Source organism: Aulonocara stuartgranti, assembly GCF_965226115.1.
Source record: "Aulonocara stuartgranti genome assembly, chromosome: 15".
Taxonomy (NCBI): Eukaryota; Metazoa; Chordata; class Actinopteri; order Cichliformes; family Cichlidae; genus Aulonocara; species Aulonocara stuartgranti.
This window is the reverse complement of record NC_138951.1, coordinates 13030660-13051654: the sequence shown is the minus strand read 5'-3', so window position 1 is coordinate 13051654 and position 20995 is coordinate 13030660. Positions and strand designations below refer to the sequence as shown.

At 41.7% G+C, this 20995-nt stretch overlaps 1 protein-coding gene across 1 annotated transcript in view; it reads left to right on the top strand.

Moving 5' to 3' along the window:
- The window catches only part of LOC309690007 (pleckstrin homology domain-containing family G member 1), a 60843-nt gene that overhangs the window by 23344 nt on the left and 16504 nt on the right, over positions 1-20995 (top strand). Inside the window, 3 exon segments of the mRNA XM_082506809.1 lie at positions 13478-14043; positions 18371-18471; positions 20614-20683. Of these exon segments, the coding sequence (XP_082362935.1) occupies positions 13478-14043; positions 18371-18471; positions 20614-20683 (737 nt within the window).

The window sequence follows — 20995 nt, the reverse complement described above, 5'->3', positions numbered from 1 at the left end:
GTGTTTTAAGTGATAGTGATGCTGCTTCTGTTGGATATTAATTTCGAAGATATGTTGGATACAAAATAGATGATGAGAGACAGAAGATTTTTTTTTTTTCATCATTTCATTTTCGGGTGAAAAGGGACAACGCTGTCTTTTTAAAGGGTTAATGAATAGCTCTGGCGGCAAGAACAAAGGCTTTAAGTGTTTATGACAGAGTCTGTGAGTGGAAGAAAAGACTGTGTATATGTGTCTGCTGATGATCCATCTCAGTAATGACAAAGACAGACAGGGTCACACAGGGAGGGGGAAACTGTATATGAATGACCTCTCCACCCACTAACTCCTGTCATTAATCACGGTCGTTCCCGTCCTCTGAATCTGTTTCCCGCTGTATTCTCACTTTACATTTCCTCGTTACCACAGAAACATCCCCCCCCCCCCCCCCCCCCCGACTTTAAAATGTGAACAGCTGAGAAAATGAAGAAGCTGTCAGGCTATCAGAGTTGGAGATTGGACCTGGTTTCACACACATGCAAGCACAAATTCAGTCACCCACTGCCCACTGAAATAACAGCCATCAAATTAGTTGTCCGCCTCTCTCCGCCTGCAGTCCTTCCTCCTCCCTCCAGGACATGCAAAAGAGGTTCCTTTTGGCAAACTTAAACCTATTTTATCACATTTCTCTAAACCTTTGCGGCCGTTTTATATACCAAAATAGTGTTTCTCCCCCTCCAACTTCTCACTGGTGGTTCAGATCATCAGACTGAATCCCACCGCCGTGGATCAGAAAAAAACAAAACAAAAAAAAACAAAACACCGGCCCAGACCCGAATTCACGTCCTGGGGCTCTCTCCTCGTCTAATAGGGCTGTCGACAGACTTCGGTGCTGGCTTCGCACGGCGTCAGGAATCAGTGCTGGATCTTGGAACAGAGTCACAGATAACAGTTCTGATGTTTTCTGATTCGGCTACGACCAAATAATGTAAAGAGATGTACTCTAAAACGCTTCTTCAGTAGAGAATCAGAGAAGAGAAACACACAGAATTTCTTGCTAGCAAGGGCAGCCTCCAGAACTGAGACTCGCCCTGAGGACTGCCCTGGTCCTTTATTTATATGCTTCAGTGAGCATTTGTTCCATACATTGAAGTGTGTGTGTGTGTGTGTGTGTGTGTGTGTGTGTGTGTGTGTGGCAGTAAAAGCTGATAAGAGTGTGTACGAACCTTGTGCCCTCCTCCAGTGTTTGCACTGCCCAAGTGTTATGAGGAATGGAACGGTTTATTGACAATAAGCATTTTCTTCCCTCGTTTCCTCCCCCTTTCTTGCTCTCTCACTGTCTTTCCACATGCCGCTCAACCATGGAGATGGATACCTCGAGGTTGCCATAGTGACCACTACAGCACAATGGCTCGAATTATCTTGGCAACCCCAAAAACTTTAATACTTACATCTCCTCTTAAAAGCGATGTCTACATTCCAGTGATAATCACACTTATTATAAAAGTTATACTGTTATTTTTTTAGTTAACATTACGCAAGGGAGGAGCATAAAGGGGGGCATCAGATAAGGAACAATGCGGCTGTAGGTTTCTGTCATCAGCAAGTCGTGCTTAGCTGAACTGAGGAGTTTCGAAGTTCCTGCTGCATGTTTGCCAAGCTGGAAGTGCTCGTCATGGACTGTGTGTGTGAGGGGTGAAAGGTAGCAGAGAGGGGGAGTGGCAGGTGGATAGTTTTGGATTTAGAGTGGAGCTTCAGGGGCTTCGTGGGTCAACGATCCCTCAAGTCATTAGAGAGAGGGGTCGTGCTTCTTTAGGTCTGGCCCTTGTGTGTTTGTGTTTGCGTGTGAGAATGAGAAGCAGAGAGAGAGAAAAGTCCAAGGGGGTCTCTATTCTAGTATTTGTGACGAGATGAGGTTGGCCGTTAGCAGGACCCCATACTGCTTGGACCAGTCCTTATCATTTAAGAGGGACAACAAATAGGCAACATATTTGCTTTAGTGTGTGAAACTGATGGTTCATTGTCTCACGTGTGCCATCCTGATGGGACACACGGCATGTCCTGATTTATAAGCGTCCTGTGAACTTCCCAAGCTAAGTGTTGTGACATCCACAAGGGTTGCATGATGAATCTGTGGGATCCTAAGGAGGCAAGAAAAAGGACTAAATTCTGCTTTTAAAAAGTTGTTTGTTATGCAAAGCCTTTATTAAATTTAAGATTAAAGATCTTTTAAAAGTAGATGATGGGGAAAACAAATCAGTTCCCATAAGACATTAAATCTGCTGGTCACAACCTCTAACACAAATGTGTATGGAAACATTCTTACACAGAGCAAAAAAACCAAAGTTTGTAAATTATTGTCAGACTTACGAAACGTGTGCAGCAGCCTGTTTAGCTCTTCTTAACATGCCTATGTTAACAAATCAGAATCATTCCAAACGAACAGGCTTTGCAGTCTGTGTACAATACCTACTATCTGAATACTGCTGAACCCAATTTCCTTACCTACATAAGAAAACATGTTCCCGTTCAGACGAGGTGGAGAAAGTGGTCACAATGTTGCAGGAGAGAAAGCTACAAAAATGTAAGGCAGGAAAACGGGAGAAAAAGCTAACCAAACAAACTGAAACTATTGTGTCCATGTGGAAAACAGCTTGAAGCCCTGACAGAAACGGCAAAGCAGTTCACAGTCGTGCACCAACTGTGCGCTGGATGGAGCAGGCTGTTGGAGATTAACCAATTGGATGTGTACAAGGATATCGACAGAGCCATAAGTAAGGAGATCAACCGATTCTCAGTTTGCAGCCGACTCTGACTTGGTGGTGTGCCTAAACTAACACTATGTTCCTTTTAGATACGGCTGTGTATTAAGCCTCAACACTTGTCATCTAATGATTAATGAGGTTTTAATAGTCTGAAGCAGGATTTACTCTCAATTTTTCACGTGTGTTTCTTGGAGTGTCCCTCTAAATTAGATGAGAGAATGATAAATGTTTAAGTTCCTGGAAGGAAGGGGGTTATTTTCACTTCACAAAAACATTTGTGTATGTCCACAGAAACACAACTCCAGCTTTTATCCTTAACCAAATATTCCAGCATTTTGAAATAGATTTTTATTAAAAACATCCTTTTTCAGCCATTGTGTTAAAGCAACATTAAAAGGATATTCCAGCCATTAAAAATGACAATGCTATACAGTTGAGGAGACTTAATGTGAATGATTAAAATTAATGATATCATTTGCTTTAGCCCCTAATCATTACTCAGTCCAAAAAAAGTCTAAGATCCAAAAGATTTTTTTTTTTTTAAGAAGACCCTCCCACCTACTAACTACTACACACCTGCAGTTTGATATGAAGGCTTTCTGTTATACCCAAAACATATTCATCCTAACGATCTTAAAGTTTTAGAAACTTTTTAGAAACTTTAGACTGCTTCACAGCCCGCAGACGACATGATAGAGTGGAAAAGTATAAAATCAAGTTTAACATGGCATCCACTGTCCACATCCTTCCTCTTCTGAGATTTTGTGTTCTCGTTCCCTCCAGCCTTTCTCTAATCTGGGCACAATGAGCCGTGCGGTGGACGAGGAGCTTTTGTCTGAGCCGGCTCGCAGCCTATTGATCAGTCGTAACCCCCTCCCCCCTCCTTGTAACGTGCGTATATGAGTGTGATCTGTGGAGCTGTGCACTAACAACAGCAGTTCAGCTGCCCGCTGAGCGTGATGGACACGCGCGCACACACACAAAAAGGGTGCCGCCTGGCCTACAATGCATTGCGGACCATGCTAAAAGTTTTATTTTGCAGTACAAGTGTAAAAGAACGGGGAGAAATAAAGTAGGGGAAAAGATAAAAGAAGGAAAAGGGGAGAGGAGGCACTTAATGTGGAACTCCCAGCTCCTTATAATTTGCTGCAGGAGAGAGAAAGCAAGGGAGAGGAGGAGTCAGGGGGAGGGGAATACCCAGCGGGGAGGGAGCAGGAGAGCAGAGGCCATTCACTCCGACACACACACACAGACTCTCTCATATGCAGGCACACACATGAACTCTTATAGACACACACATGAACAAAATAGATGCATTGCCACAGAATAGAGGGAGGGAGAGAGGCATTCAGAAGGGCAGGCAGAGATCCTCGGCCAGCTGAACTAGAAGAAAGAAAAGAAAGAACATCAGCCTGAGGAGTGTGTTCAGGAGAAAATCCAACCTCAGTGTTTGTACCTCTGTGTGTTTTAGTGGAGCGGACTGCATGTTGGATCCCTGGAAAAAGATTCACAATGACTGGGAAAAATTTGGAAAACTAGGAGATTAAAAAAAAAAATCCAGACTGTGCTGGGAATACTGTTGGAATAATCTGAATATGTGACTCTTGTTGGAAATCCTTCTTTCATTTCTGAACCCATTTGTCAACTCATTCACTTGCATTTTGTTAAAGGGAGCGCTAAATCAAAATGCCTACTGGTAAGCAGCAGCTCTTTTTTTATTATTCATGTCTAATCTATTCTAAGTCAACTTAAACACATTTCCCAAGAGTTTATCTATTTTATTATTTTATTTATGAAGTGATGGGACTGGATTTTGCATGGGATTTTCACATCTGCACATCTCTTGACGGGAATTAAAACCACGTTCTTGTTGAAGAATATCTGGGTTATGTTTCCATTTGGTGAAATGAAATCTGTGGTGAACATTTGTTTGGTCAGCAAACTCAAAAAGTATAACAGCAGCCCTTTTCAAGTGGCAACTGGTCAAACATCAGACAGCGAGATATGATTACAAGGTATGCTTACTGGCCTCTGAAGGCTTGCTTGTTTATGCTCTTGGGTCTTTTGCTGGGTGTGTGTAATATTTGTCCACAGCTGACAGCGCTGCGTGAAGTGTATTTGGAGCGTTGGTCTCTTGTCAGCGCTGTTCAGTTAACGCCGTCTTCTGCTTGTTGTCCTCACCTCTGGCTTTGAGTGAAGCATGTTTGTTTTCTCGCAGACGTGTTGAGTTAAACTTCTTGTGATGCTGAGGTGATGGTGCGCACACACACACACAGCCTTTGGTGTTCTTTTACAGTGGTTAGAAATTGTATTTACTTGTTGGCAATTACAAATAGAGATCTGCTGCTGCAGAACATTACAAAACTTTGTGTGTTTATTTACCAAAGTAGATTTTCACCGGTAGCTACATTCAAAGCATCAGTTCAAATCCACATGTAAACTACCTTTTAAATCATTTTCTACTTTGCTTGTATATCCTCATGTCTCTGAAAGCCAACACATGTCTCAGTGTCCTCTGACCCCGGGTGTAGGTTGGACTGAGTGTTGAGATGCCATTCTACAGCCTGTGACCCAAATTAGAGCCTTGAAGACAGCAGTTGGGGGTGAGGCTACAAATGGGCAAAAGGAAGAGGAGGGGGAATAATTACTGTTTAGAGCAAACTCTTTGGTTTAGAGGTGCAGGAGACAATGGACCCCTCCGTCGTCCTCCTTGCACCCTGCTTGTCCAGTCATCTGGTCAGACATCTGCCCCCATCCAATCATGAGCACTTGGCACAAGGCGCTAGAGGCACACAGCGGCTGGACGGGTGGAGGTTCGGGGCAATTTAAACAAATGAGATCTCACGGTTCATGTAGAAAGAGATTGAGAACTGATGAATCTTTGCAGAAAGCAGGCTGAAATCCAGCTAGGTCAGAGAATGAGGCTAGTGTGTCACTCTCATAGGGAGTTGAAGGGCGTGTGCGGCAAAGGGTCGCGTGAGTGTCCCAGGAGTGGGTGCGACACTGAGTGTCTGAAAATAGGGATGGGTTGTTGGTGAATGCTTTTCCCACAGCTAAACACCGGTGCTGTCAACTAAAAGCACACTGCACATTCCTCAAGTCCGCAGTGTCGGTAACAGAGAGTCTCGGCTTTTAACTCGCATCTTGTAAACATGGAGATACAATGTGTTAATCTGTGTACATAATGTGTGTAAATGAACCTATGTGTGGTGGCTGTTTTAATCATTTAAAGGGTTTTATGTAATTACGTGAAAGAAGAAGGCATTTGTTTGTAATTATCCTGCCAGCTGTGTGTGTTGACTTTGACTTTAACCATTTTCGTGAGGCCATGAAACCCCAGGGGTCTGCCGAGTCACAGATCGAGTTCAAGCTTCAGGCTTTACCAGCGATAACGTGCAAAGTGATGTTTTAAATCTGGCTGGCGGATGTGCACAGAAACACATTGAAGAAAGAAGGCTTCATTTTCCTCCATCAATCCTCCAAAGTGTCTGCATTATAACACATGTCCTGGTCATTGTTGGTCCATTGGGAAGCTGTTCAGTGGAAACCCCACCCCATGTCTCAAATCCCATCTTTCGCCTCACTCTGTCTCTCCCACCTCTGCAATCCCCCACCCCTTTTCTTCCTCTGCTCTCTACATTTGTTTGACTGCAGTGTGAAATCCAGGCTGACACTTTAAGGTCCTTAGTGTCAGTTGAAATCAAGTCTACGTCTCTATCAGAAACAGAGGTTGACCTTAAGTGGACGCAGCGGAAGATCGGGAACCTCTCCATAGCCTGTAAAAAAGATGAAAGAATTTGGTAGATTGGTTTTAAAATGGAGATAAAATGTGTTGGTTAAAGTGCCACAAAAGGCAGGATTCAACATGGGAGCGAGAGTGGGAAATGGAAAAGAGAAAAAGCAGTGGAGTGGGTGTTTTTCGACCTTTGGCCTCTCTTCTCATCTTTTCTTCCTACTTTCATTCCTCTGGGATCTCTCCTCCTCGTTTCTCACTCTGTTGCAGTCGCACAAGTCTGATTGCTTGACGACTTTACAAAGATGCTGCCAAAGTGAAGACCACTGGGCTGCTTTACTTCCATCTTGCCTTTTACATTCTCGTCACTCATCATAGCATATCCTGGATTTAGTTACGTTTTTAAAGTCCTTGGATACCAGAAAAATGCAACGTCAGCAACAGACTGCATGGCATTGAACTCATTTGCCATCTGGTAGGCTTGGTGAAGAATAAACAAGAACACACACGAACAAACAGCTTTGATTGAAGGCTTTTTGAGATGTGCAAAGTGTGTGGTCAAGTCATGTCTGGTGCGCTCACTCCTGTCTTCAAATTCTGGTTCTTTACAGGTAAATATTTTTCTGGTGAACTTGTACAGATTCATTTTAAACCCTCCCACAGCTCCAACAGTACGATGGTTGGAATATAGTCTTGGCTATACAAGAGGAAAGCTGCATTTATCGGAGTATAAGTGCTCTGAGCGTGAAAGGCAAGTGTTATGAACACATGCGCTCCAAAAGCAAATATGAGCCCCGGTGGTCTGCAGCCATGTGCTATATGCATGCTGGTCAATGTGTATTTTTACATAGTAAAGTATATACTTGCAGAAGCATGGTTTGAGCCTGTAGGAATGTAATGTGCAGCTCATATTTAAACACAGCGAACTTGGCCGACTTATTTTATGAGCTGCCAAACACATTCAAAGCTTCAATGCATAATAGAAGGAGGGAAGAGAAGAATGACAGGAAGGGAGAAAGAAAATGGCCGGAATTAGGAAAGGGGTAGGATAGTTGTGAGAATTTGGTGAAAATGACCTAAATTGGGGGGGAAAGGAGTGAGCAAACAAATGGAAGCAGGAATGATTCAGAGGGTTGGGAGGGGGATGCAGCCTGAGCTTATTGATATGCCCAGTCTCTCCATGCTGTCATGCTGCAAATGACCATGTTGATGCCTTTTTATCTGTGTTAATCTTTAACCTTTGAATCATACTCATAAAGCAGGTGGCTTGGAGCATTTTCTTGAGGGTTGTGAAGTGGCTGTCTTTGCTTGTAATGAGTTTTGGCTCAAGTTGGCTCTAAGGAAGGTGGTTTGATCGGGATACTTTTTGTCAGGAAAGAGGAAAGGGATGAATGCTACAAAGCTACTACAAACCTTAATTTGTTTTCAAAACCGTATTCTGTTTTTGGTGAATTTATTTTTGACTTTTCAGAAGTTTAGTTCATTTTCTAAAGAAGTCCGTTTGTACTTTCTGCCTCTGCATTCCCATAAGGGTCTCGTTTGTTGAAATATTGCTGCGGACTTGCATGCAGAAATAAATTTGTGAACATCTGTGTGTGTGCATAAACAGATCTTTGTGCACATGTGGCCTAATTCACAGCATACCTGCCTTTTTTTTTTTTTTTGTTTGGCACTTTGTTTCCCCTCCTACGTGAGTCCCCCTCTCACTCTGTAAGATTGCTTTAACTCACACCAAACCAAGCTAGCCATACCAAGTGGGTATTTTCCATATGTCCAGTTTTTTGTTTAAAAAAAAAAAAAAATCCCCTCTTTCGTATTCACATGCCTGTGTTTTATTGCTGAGGGATCCTCCCTGGAAGTAGCATGGCGGCTTTGTTTCTGGAATCCCCAAACTGCTGCGCTCAGTTAACTACTCGTGTACAAACCCAGTGATTAGGGATACCACTTAACTTAAAATAAACAATGTGAATTGTTTTTCACTCCAGAATCTGAAGATGACATAATACTTTCAACTTGTTTACCCCTTGGAGGTTCACATGTCCTTTACAAAGCACTCACATAGCTGTTTGTGCCTGCTGAGCTACTTGTAAGGATCCTGAGGGCCATAAAGAGGGAAGGTTGCTAACAGCTGTTTACTGACCTCTCCAGAACAAAGAACACTTCAGGTGACCATAAAGTGTGTTACTGAAGTTGAGTGCCGCATGAGTCATTAAACCTAGCTGGACTGGTAGTGAGGCTTGTCTGGCTAACTTTGTAAATGGAGCAAAACTGGCGCTGTGGCGGGTTGTCATGAGCATGTGAATACACTCTGTGTTTTGATGTGTGCTAGTGGCAGTCTTGTGAATGTGATTGATTCCACAAATTTGGATTTTAAATGGTCTTAATGCACGTTAATGAGGAGAAGTGGTGTTGACTCCTTTATACTTTGGAGTAAAGTGTTTTTGACCACTTCAGTGCATTTTACAAAGTAGACAACAGGCAGTTATGCTATCCAGATTTACATCTTCCTCAGTATTGCTTGTTAAAAATAATTATTGAGACTGTTTAGTTAGTTATATGGTTGCTTGCCATAAAATATTTAACAGATATGTAAAAGTAGATTTTATGTTCTATGAAACAATGAGTTAGTGAAGTTTACCTGATCTTCAAGAGCAGAACCGATTAAGAAAGGCTCTTCTTTGTTTCGCTTCTGACTTCCAAGTTACTGACTTGGTTCCCTCTCCATTGTTGTCATTGTTTTGGTCTCACAGAGTCATACTTATCCATAACATAAGCTGCTTTTTGCATGCGCTGCTACACGCAGACATATTATGTCAAATTCAGTTCATTCTGTCCTGCAGAAACTGAAAAGAAACGGAGAGACTGAGATGGTCCATTTCCCAAGTTTCTGCAGGGTTGAGGTGGAGATTGACCATGAAAATAGTTTTTCATGGTCAGTAATTTCTGATAAGTTTAATAGTTTATATGGGGCTCATTCACCACTAAATTGCATGTGAAGAAAAAAATGTAAATAAAATCCAGATGAACGGGATTGTTTTTAATCATTTTATAATACCACCATTGCATTCTTTAAACAGTAAAACACAAAATGCGACTCATTGTTTTTTACCACTGTTTCTTTTTACTGTGTCTGCACAGTTTTCGGTCTGCTTCCTTTTAGTTGTTGCTGTCTGCCTTACAGATGGGTGTGATGGTCAACATATTAAGAATAGCTGAATTGTAAAGCACCCCTCAGCTTCTTGTGCCAGGGTGCTTTACAAAGTTTAAATGAAAGCCAGAGATTGAAGCCAGGTTGCTCCGGCACTCACTGACTCTCTCTCCCTCTGCTCTGGCAGGAAACTTGGCCCTCACACACTAGCCTAATCCTCATATGCACAGACATTTGACACACACACAGAGGAGACACAGTCCCAACCTGCATGCTTAGGACCATAATTAGAGATCATTTACAAGGATCAAGTTGAACATAATCTGGACAGGAGGTAACTAAAGACTGGCCATCATTGGTGTGTGTGTGTGTGTGTGTGTGTGTGTGTGTGTGTGTGTGTGTGTGTGTGTGTGTGTGTGTGTGTGTGTGAGAGAGCCATTTCACCCAGGAAACGGACAGGGTGTGCCCCAAACATGAAGCTGGGAGGTGGTAAGGAGGGGTTGGGCAAACACACGATGGGGCAATCTTCTCTGTGATGTTTGGGTTTCACTCCAAGCTTGGCTTCTCTGTATTTGCTCTCTTTGTATGTTTGCGCATGAGCGTGCGTCTGTGTGTATGGGTGTAGGTTGCACGTGTGCGCACACTGCCTGACCATATCTAGCTGCAATGGCTGGTGTAAGGACCATTAAGTTATGAGCTTAGTTAGTCTTATCTTTGGAGTGATAAACCTAATGCATTTTGTGTGAAACATGCACACACATTATAGATACACATACATTAGCAGCTGTGATAAGAAACGATGTATCACAGATTTGTCAAAGTGCAAAGAAAACTGTCTGTTACCTATTAATGGCGAGATGTGTTATACAACCCTTTGGCCATTGTGTATGGTAACTTGAAAGCAGGGCGCTGTTTATAAAAAAGCCAAGGCCCTTTGGTTTTTCTGTGAATTGTTTTTGCCCAGCAAATTCTTTTTCTACTATCTGATGTTTTCGTTAGGGGGGGGGGGAGTCAGGTTTGGCACTGCAGAAATTTGCATGGACACACATGCACAGGGAATCTGTTCCAAACTTGTCTGAGGGAAGTGCAGTTTCATGCTCCTTCAGTTTTTGGGCGCTCCAGATCCTTCCTGTTTTTCTTGGCACACTAGCGGAGCAAAATTAAAAGTAGAGAAAGATATGATGGAGCTCATTAGATCTCATTGTTGGGTTTTTTTGAGAGGTGGATTTAGAAAACTGGCTTGACAGCGTGAGGAAACATATGGCTGATAATATCGCACGGCTTAAGTGATTTTTCTGACTTAAAGCTCTTGTTTGTATCTGTTAATAAAGGATCAGATAAACGTGTCACGGGAAAGGTGTGTCGCAAGCATTGTGAGACATTATCAGCAGACCTTGCAGTCCCTACAGCTTCACAGGACTCTGTAAGCAAATGTGCTTATTCAGTTGCATTTCCAGGTAAATTCTGACGAACTTTCAGTCCCAGGAATTTTTTTTTTTTTTCCTTTCAAGGAACTGAAAGATTCCTTCAGACCTGTATGGGGGGTAAGGTCTGTACACAATGTTGGACGTCTGAAACTTTCGGTGACAGATGATCACACTTCCCATTTGATGTGTGTTTGAAAATCTGAAAGGCAGAAACATTAATTTGCTCCCAATTAGAGATCATTATAAAGAGATGACGGATGATATATTTTGAAGCGGATCATAGCTAGGCTATCTCTTTTATTTCCATCCATGCCCAATGTATTTCTTGCAGAGTGTGTGTTATCTAATTCTTGCTAAATGAAACTGACTTTTAGCTCTAAATTTTAGAGCTAAAAGTCCCCACAGAACTGGATGGCTTTCAGAAGTGCGTACAGACATTTATCTTGCAAATGGAAAATGTGTCCAAAAAATCTGAACCTTGATCCAGTAAAGTTACATACAGGTTCAGTATTGATGTTATAAAAGCTGCTCCAGTGTGATCTTCTTATCACGGGACCAGTCTGACTAGTGTGCAGCCACCAAAGGGGGGAAAAAAAGCTGTCGCTGTAACTAAAAGCGTCCGAGGTACCTGTGTGAAAGGTGAGAGAGCGGGTTTTTACCAGGATTCTTTGAGCTTGTTCTCAGGTTCACGTTTCATGTTTTTGAACCTGAACCTGTGATCTCTGAGCCTTTGAAGTGAGATGGGCTTAGGGTGAGTAGGTGCTACTGGCAGCAAGCGAGCTACGCTGTCCTGAACGGCGCTGGATATCATTGTTGCCACAACATGGCAGCTGCCGGTTCACTGGTGCTTCTAGCTTTGATGGTGTCAAACCCCCACAGAGCTGTTATAAGGCTCTTGCACGTTGTTCTTCCCTTTGCTTCATCACATTTGTTCTCGGTTGTTGCCATCAAAGCCTTTCTGTGAAGCAAGACCTTGGAAACTTGGAAGGCTTCTGTCTGATACGCTGCATTCGTGGTTTCACTTCAGCTGCCCTGACTGTGGGGCCTTGGGAGCTGGTAATCATATCTTTAACGCAAACACAAGGTCTTGAGCCAGTTTGGCATGTGCTGGATGCCAAGTAGACTCCTGTAGGTACACGCAAACACACAAACTTGTCTGCCTTGGAAATAGGGGTTTCATTCATAACTGTAAGTGGCGTGCTTTCAGCATTACACTGGTAATCTTTTTGTATTCTTGCAAAAATGTCTACTCACACAAACATAAAATCCTCGTCTATGCAAATAAATAAGAATTCAAAGGGTTGTGTTTCCTGTGGTTGTGTATGTTTTCTCATCTGGAATTGGAATTACTGTCAGCTCCTTGTGAGTCAAAGCATTTCTTTGGATACAAGTGGGGGCAAATCTGTGAAGGTTGGTGATGGGTGGTCAGTTGGCCCGTGGTCAGTAGGAATGTAAGGAATCGGGATGCTAAACGGAGACTGTGAAGAGTATAAAAGTCGTAGTGTTAAGTGTTTAAAGAGGGCAGCACAGCCTTTCAACTGAGTGAATATAATCAGAATTTTAGTGTAGGTCAGCGATTGAGTTTTTTTCCCCATGAATATTAATTTAGACAGTTTTTTTGAACTTCTTCTGTATAGTGTCTATTATGTCCATCCTTGCGGCTTAAAGTTTCCAATTGAGATTCTTCTTTTAAAATCTTTGTCCGAAAAGAGGACGTTGTATGCTGGAAAGAAGTGAAGACCACAGAGTGTGCTATCTTGGTTTATGAAAATAAAATCTGATTATTTTGTGTGACTTATGCTGGGGCATGTTGTACGACCTGTTCAATGCTGTGGCTGTGTTACCATAGATTACTTAAGACGGATGATGATACACAAATGAGGACGTGCAGTTTTGAACTGTATTATTAAACACCAAGACAAAGTACAGTGGTTTATGTAATGTATGTCTAGCTTTTACATCTCTGGTTCTCTTCTGTCCAGGGTAAATAGAAAGTCACCCAAAATGTAATTTCGATCAGGCATTCAACCCATTTGCACCACAATCTTTGGCCAACTCACTGACAATGCAATGCCATAAAACTTAAACCATGGCATTTTCAGTATTTTTTTCTAACCAGACTCCATGGAGCCCTCAGCAGTCTTCCAAGTCAGGGGCTTGATTGTAATAAATGAGGAAGTGTGTGAGTGTGTGTACGATCTACTGTTGTTGTCCTTGTTGTATTTCACTCTTTTTTTTCTTTTTCTTTTGGGGGCATCATCATCATTATTATTATTATTATTATTATTATTATTATTATTATTATTATTATTAGTATTATTATGGCAAAGCCAATATCTAGGACATGAACACAGAGCAATATGAATGTAATCTTAGCACTGGTGAATTAATGAGAATCTCTTCCTTTGCTTGATTTTCCTTCCAGACGATTACAGCTACCTACCTGATGCATTGCCTCCTGTTCCTGAGGTCCCGGACACCGGGTCAGTCCTGAGCTCCGTTGACATCCCAGCTCGCTGCCTCCGCAACCCAGCCTTCCGCCACGCTTCTTCTCGCTACTGCTCCGCCCTCAGCATGGACTCCTCTCCCGACAGCGCCGAAAGGCCCATCAGCTACAGCTCCACATCCTCCTCTGCCTCCTCCAGGGACAGTCACTGCTCGTTGGGCAGCCGCACAACTCTTGTCGCTGCCCCGCACTGTAACCCCATGACCGCAGACCGAGACTCTGGGGCGATTCGGTTGGAGCTGGTCCCTGCGAGGCAACTGGAATGCAGAGAGGAAGATGACAGAAATGATGGAGCAACGGACACAGGGACAGGGCAAGGAAGATACAGCAGTGGACAGACTCCAACTGAAAATTCAGAGCCTGAGCTGAGCCCAGAAGGAGGGGAGCGGGCGAAACAGGGACCAAGAACATATGTGGACCGGGTGGTGCAGGAAATACTGGACACAGAGAGAACCTACGTACAGGACCTACGTAGCATTGTAGAGGTAAGGGACTAGAATTCCAAATAATATATAACTTGGCTACACAACATGACATGTGAAGGAAATTGGAAACAGAAGGATCTTGCACATGCACAGAAACTTCAAAGCTTCAGAGTATTAGCATATTTGGCAGAACATCAAACAAAGAGAGAGATGTGGAAAAAAGTTAGAAAGACTACAACTATTTTTTTTGGGGGGGGTGGGGTGGCAAGTTATTGGTGTGTCTTACTAAAATATATATCAATTATATATAAAATGATTATTATTAGATAGTTTTTACCGATTTCTCCCTTTTCAGACATGTTCAAGCTTACTGTTGCTCAAGGTGGCGAGGTAATTTATGTCTCTGGTCTCAAACCAAGGGATCCAGCCACCTTAATGGATTATAAAGGCGATCTCAGGGGTCCTGAAATGAATAAAGCCAAATAAAGGACAAATTTTATGTAGTTTTACTTAAAAAAACACATTTTTAAGATGTATTTTTGGCGTTGTTAGACTTATTTTTGATAGGAGAGTAGAGAGAGAATAACAGCAAAGCAGAGAATAGGGAATTGAGTGAAAGAAGTGCCTCCTGACACAGGCAATCATTAAATGGATGTCAGTCCAGTGACTGCCTGACCCTGATCTCTTTAGGAAGGCTTTAAATTGCCAGATAATACATATTTAATGCACGTGACGCATACTGCTTGGTGCCTTCTGGAAAACTTTAATGCAATAAGGTCACCAGCCAGAGTTTGGGCGAGTTACATGACACCAGCGCCTTTTGTGCTGCACACAGAGGCACACACATACTGTATGCACACACACTCGAGCTAATGCACTCGTTTGTGTGTGTGTCTGTGTGTTTGGCTGGCTTTGAACTGCAAGGATACACCTTGCCTGTAGTCAGTATCTGAGTGGCTTTGTTAAGGATTGGGTGTAGAGCTTTTTATCAAAGGTTGCTCTCTTTGGCCTCTCCTGCCTTTTGGTTTCTGTATTCAGCTCTATGTAAAACTAAAAAATTCACTGTGTTGAATGTATGTGGTGCATGTTGTATCCTGCAGCTTTATTATAAAGTGGTGGCTTGAAATCTTCATCCACTTTTTCCCACATTGTCCGCCCTTGGCGAGCTGTCGATTCATAGGCCAAAGTGTCTGTGCATGTGTTTGTATGTCTAGGTTGTGTTATTTTGGCTTTGGAGTGCACAATGGATCCATCATCACGCATATTTTTTTTTTTTTTTTTTTTTTTTTTTGTGATATGTGTTTTTGGTGTTTCACTCCTGATATTCCACCCTCTCCGACTCCTCCTCCTCCTATCAGAGGTGAGGAAATGGGATAGAGGGTGAAAATAGGAAAAGGGATTTAGCTCCAAGATAACAGTATCCTAAGTAGGTTAAGAAAACACTGAACAGGGCTTAGAAGCTGCACTTAATAACCCTCTACTGCTTCTACTACTGCAGCCCGCCGATTGCCATCAGTGGATCAGACCACCCAGCACTCAACCACACTTGCATTTCAAGAAAGCTAATTTGTCACTAGCACTTTGGAAAAGACACATGCATTCAGCCTTACTTTACTTTTTTAATGACTGTTTCAATGAGTGCATCGGGGATGGATTGCACTGATTGTATATGTGTGAAAAGGGCTTTTAACATCACAGTTAACCTACAGTGAAGAGAAAAGCACAGCTAGCAGCCACCACAAGCACAGCAACAGCTCATCAGTATTCAGCACTGTCCTGCATCATTAGCCATCTTGCATTTCAATAATCCAATGCTGCTGTAGGAGGGTGTGACGGCCTTAACACAAATATTTACCCAGACTCCCCTGGGCTCAACTGTGTTTCATCTTTCTGCAACTTTGCAGGCTTCTTTTTTTTTTTTTTTTTTTTTTTTAAATGCTCCTTAAGTGTTGTTAAATTGGTGAATATGATGTTTGTTTGCATGAGCCTAAATCCTCATTAGCCAACAATGTCACGATCCGGAAATGATCCGGGAACATCCCTTTTCTGTCGTTTGCCCTCATCAGTGTCTGGAGAAACGGTTTCCCACTGAAGGGCAGAAGGACAACTTTGTTTTTTTTTTTGCGTGTGATTGTGGAAAAGGAGTGTGTGCTTGAGGAGATTAATGGTTAACACAATAAAGTTATTAAGCTTGCACATGTGAAGCCTGATGCTTAGCAGGAAGTGAACCCTCAGGTGTGTGTCTGTGAACGCTTCCCGTTGTTGAGCCTGCAGAGGCTTTGGCTGAGTGTGATGAGTGAGCGGGTCAGGCCAGGTCAGATCTTTGACCCTGTGGCTAATAAACTATCAGTTTACACATTACTGCCAACATCAACAAAATCTTAACATGACCTCTTTATGTGACCTTAGACATAATCACCGCCTTCCCTTTTAAGCACGATTTCTTTCTGTATCTCAAATCCTTGCCCTAAAACGTTGCCCTAAAGCTCTTGCAAAAACTTGTACACTCTTTACATTCAGATCACTTTTTCCAGTTGTTTCTGTTTTTCTATGCCTTTGCCTAACCAAACACAGTTTAATGGATTGCAGCTCAGACTTGAGCTAGTTAAACTAATAATGAATAAATGCATAAAACAATACTTGGAACAGAAACTCTTAGCAACCGACTGCAAATTAGGCCGACGGGAGAGAACATTAAAAAAACAAAAAACCAACTCCCTGTCTTTGGTCTCTTAAAAACACACAAGTATTGTCTGCACTGAAATGGCGAGTTGTGTTTGTGCATGTCGAAGGCAGCCTGGCGCTTTTCTCAGTGTTGTAAGATTTTCCCAGTTTCAGACAGTAATGTGGTTTAAAAGCACTTTTTCTATTTCTATGTGCTCGTAGCTTGAAGGGACAGTTCACCCCAAAAACAAGTTAATATATTTTTCCCCTTCAATTCAATCTATATTGTTTTAGCGGCCTTCTTTGAGATGTTGTTTGTAGAAATGTCTGCCATCTCCTGGATTTAATGGAGACGGATTAAACTGTTACTCAAAGCACCAAAGAAAATAAATAAAATGAAATGCGTGTCTTTTGCCCAACAGCCAAAGGAAACATGGAGCACCATTAAAGATTAAATCCTGTAACTCAGTCACAAGCAAGAGGCTCTTTTAGATTCATTTTGTGTTTTTCAAATACATTTTTTCTCGAATTTGGAGATGTCATTTCACTGTATACAAAAGAAGACACCTTGCCAAAGCTGGGCAGGTCAAAAGGAAAATGCATAAATTTGATTTGGGGTTGAACTGTCGCTTTTCTAGATGAAATCTTTTGTGTTTATTTGCACTGCACTTCTCAGTAACTGCAGCAGTGTTGTGTTGGTTTTTAGTTGCCTGCAGAACGGGCAAGATCAGTTGATCTATTTGTTCTGTTCTTTTGAAATGTATAAAAAGCAGTGAAAAGTCCCCGTGCAAAACACACAGCTCCATTCAATGCTGCTGCTCCCAGCTACCGGTCGCCGCTCACCTTTCTCTTTCTTTCTTCAGGCCAGATGGATATCTGGCAGTGCTGTTGTTTAATAGCAGTCATATGAGCACTCATCACTAATGTCACTGATGGAGGCGGTGATAAGCGCCACAGAGTTAAAGCTTCCTGAGGCGACATTTTTTTTTTTTTTTTTTTTTTTTTTAATGTTTTAAAACTGTTCTTCCCAGCAACAGCCAGACAGTTTCAGGGCTACAAGCTGTTGACCTGCTTTATCCTCTTATCAAAGTGTTGACACGAATCAGCAACACAGGAAATTGGCTTTTAGTTGAACATAGTACACCAGGGTTAAGTGTTTTTACTATATTACTGCAGTTTAAATCGTTTAAAAGTAAGTTTTCTGTTTTGTTTTCTTGTTTTTTGGATTATGGCATTAAAAAAACTGATTATGAAGAACCCCCAGTTTACCCATCACTCATTGGCTCATAACGGTGTGCCTTTATTCTGCAAAAGTAACATAGTTCATAAAATCTTTCCTAAACATATTTTTTGATAACCTAAGAATGATATTTAAAAACAAATCAGATTCGTTTCAGTCATGGATTTAATATTGGTTTTCCTAGCAGGTGTAGTTGTTCCCCAACAACCCTTTTTATTTATTTATTTTTTTGGAAAGGCTTCTTAAAATGATGAAACAAAACCTATAACTTATAAGATCCACTCTAAAGATAAAGATCAGAGAGTCTGAGTGTGTCTGGATGTTGTCAGTATGATTCTGTTTCCAGAGTCAGCCGTCCAGGGGAGGTTGAAAGCTTCCGGTGTCTGCAAGAGTTTATGTGGGTGGGCTGCTGTATGTGTGCCGAGGCTGGTCCCAATCAAGACGCCAACCTCCTAACAGACTGTTGCTTCTTTCTCTCTGCAGGACTACTTGGAGTGCATAAGTAACCAGTCTCGACTGGCCTTGAGCTCTGAGGACAAAAAGTCACTATTTGGCAACATCCAGGACATCTACCACTTTAACAGGTACAACACAGAGCGACAGACATAATCAGGAAAATATAATATAATGAATAAGACTGTGTGGCATAAAGCAAAGACACTCAGATTTCCTATATTTGTTGGTTTCTGAATTTTTGGAGATCAGAAACGGAGATCATGTGTCGCTAAATAATTTGGATATTAAATTATTGTGTTTCCTTATTTCACATAACACCCAGTCTTGGTTAAATGGCTCTAATTTCTTCTCATATCATCGGGAATCTTTACTAAAATGACTCATTAGCCAAATATTGCAAAAAAAAAAATCATTTTAAATTACATTAAAATATATTATTTCCTCACAGGTATAACCGTCTGTGTTATTTTAATGCATCCATTAGCAGCTCTGCTCATTTAAATTTTCGCTTCATGTTTGTACTTTTATGAGAGGTGTATATTACTTTATTAATTGTGTCTCTCATAATTCCCAGGATATGCTGGTGTAATTTCAACTATTCCTGAACATGTTTGACAGCATATTCAGGGGTTAAATACACAACACTCCAATTTTCCATCCATAATAGATTTGTGACTCTAACTATTTGCTGCTACTGCAATAAACCATTTAAAATGTGAGTTGCCTGACTGAAATTCAGTTTCACTCTGTTACTGAGTTCTGAGTTACAGATCTGTTTGTGCCACAGATGTTATTCTAATATCGAGAATATTATAAAATATCTCTATTAAATCTACTCTTTTTGTTATGGCATCGCTATGGTCTTAATGGAAAATTACGTTTAATTGGTGCCTCTCTGAAGGGCTAATGAAATATCATAAGCATCATCGTGGTCTAAAAATGATAACCAGCTTCTCACTCAGCTGTAAGATCATCCATCAGCTGCAAAATGTTGCAGTATCTGTTGGGATAGAATGACATTAGACATTAAAATCAACCTGGATTTGCCGCAAAGCTTCTCTAAACTGCTTTGTCTCTCCACTCACCAGTCACTTTATTGGGTACACCTTGCTAGTACCTGGTTGAACCCCCTTCTGAACTGCCTTAATTTTGGTCCATGATGTCGTCACGCAGCTGTTGCACATTTGTCAGCTGCACGTCTATAATGTGACTCTCCCGTTTCACTACATCTTATAGAGCAAAGGTCCTCTACTGCACTGAGATGTGGCGACTGTGGACTGTATACAGTGAACTCATTGTCATGGTCATGAAACCAGCAGTACTTAGGTAGGCTGTGGTGGTTTTAAAACAAGAAGTCAAATAGGTTTAAGGGACCCCCTAAACTGTTACATCACTGTCCGTCTGAATTGTTGATACAAGACGGGATGGATCCAGGCTTTCATGCGGATTACATTATATTCTGACCCTACCATCCAACAATTTTCCGATCTTCCACTGTCTATTTGCATTTGTCCACATATGTAAATGAACCAAGCTGCTGCCATGTGATTGGCTCTTTTTATGACCTCTTTGCCTTAAAGACCAACTGAACAGGTGTACCTAATAAAGTGGATGGTGAGCATAATGTGCCAGCAGCCTCCCCAACACTGAAAATGGACTGTGCCACCTGTTGTTGTTCTATGAAAGGCATTGTTGCAGCAGCCAGGCCTCTAGTGTGTGTGTGTGTGTGTGTATAATCAGTCCCAGTCTGCATGCTTGTCACCTCTAGTACCGCTCCAGACTGTGTGTTTCAGTGTGTGAGTTTTGTATTCAGATGAGATGGCAGGTCCAGCATCAGTCATGGTGGTCTGGAGACACAAACATTCACTCCCACCTATTCATTTCTCAGCTGCCCCACACAGTCAAACTGGCCAGTAAACGGAAACATAAAAGCAGTTAAAAGAGGTCACAATGACCTCATGCTTTAGCCATGAAACAATAACTTCAGGAGTGGCTGTTTCTTTCGTTCTTTTTGTCCCTACACTGAATTTACAGCTGCACAACAGGAGCTGCTCCCTGTTTGAATTCATGGAAGTTCTGAATTTGTTCAGTGGCCTATCACCTCATTTTGAACACCGAGATTTTACTCGTGAAATTCAGCACAACTGTTGGAACAATGAACCACGGGAGAGTCATTTATATGTGTGTGTATTCAAGGAAGAAACAAAAGAAGGTATAAAATGTAAATCCCGGGAATACAGTGTTAACTGCTGTGAACTTTTTTGCTTTAGGGATCTTCTTCATGATCTTGAGAAGTGCAACGCAGACCCCGTGGCCATCGCAGAGTGCTTTGTATCCAAGGTAATCAGTTTCACTGTTCACAGTACTGGAAGTAACTGAATACATTTAGTCAAGTGCTGCACTTTCAGGTACTTGAGTACATACATTTTATAATACTTTATATTTAGCTTTTTACCCCCCACTGTATTTATTTAACAGCTATACTTGCTAGTTTCCAGCAAATGCAACATATTGTAATAGTTTAATGCTTTTTAGGCTTATACAAAGAAACAATGTCACAATTCAGATCTTTAGAAGTTGTCCTCTGAATATCTCAGATGCTTTCATTTATATAGCCATTGAGAGCCAAGCTTAACTGTTGTTTATTTAACA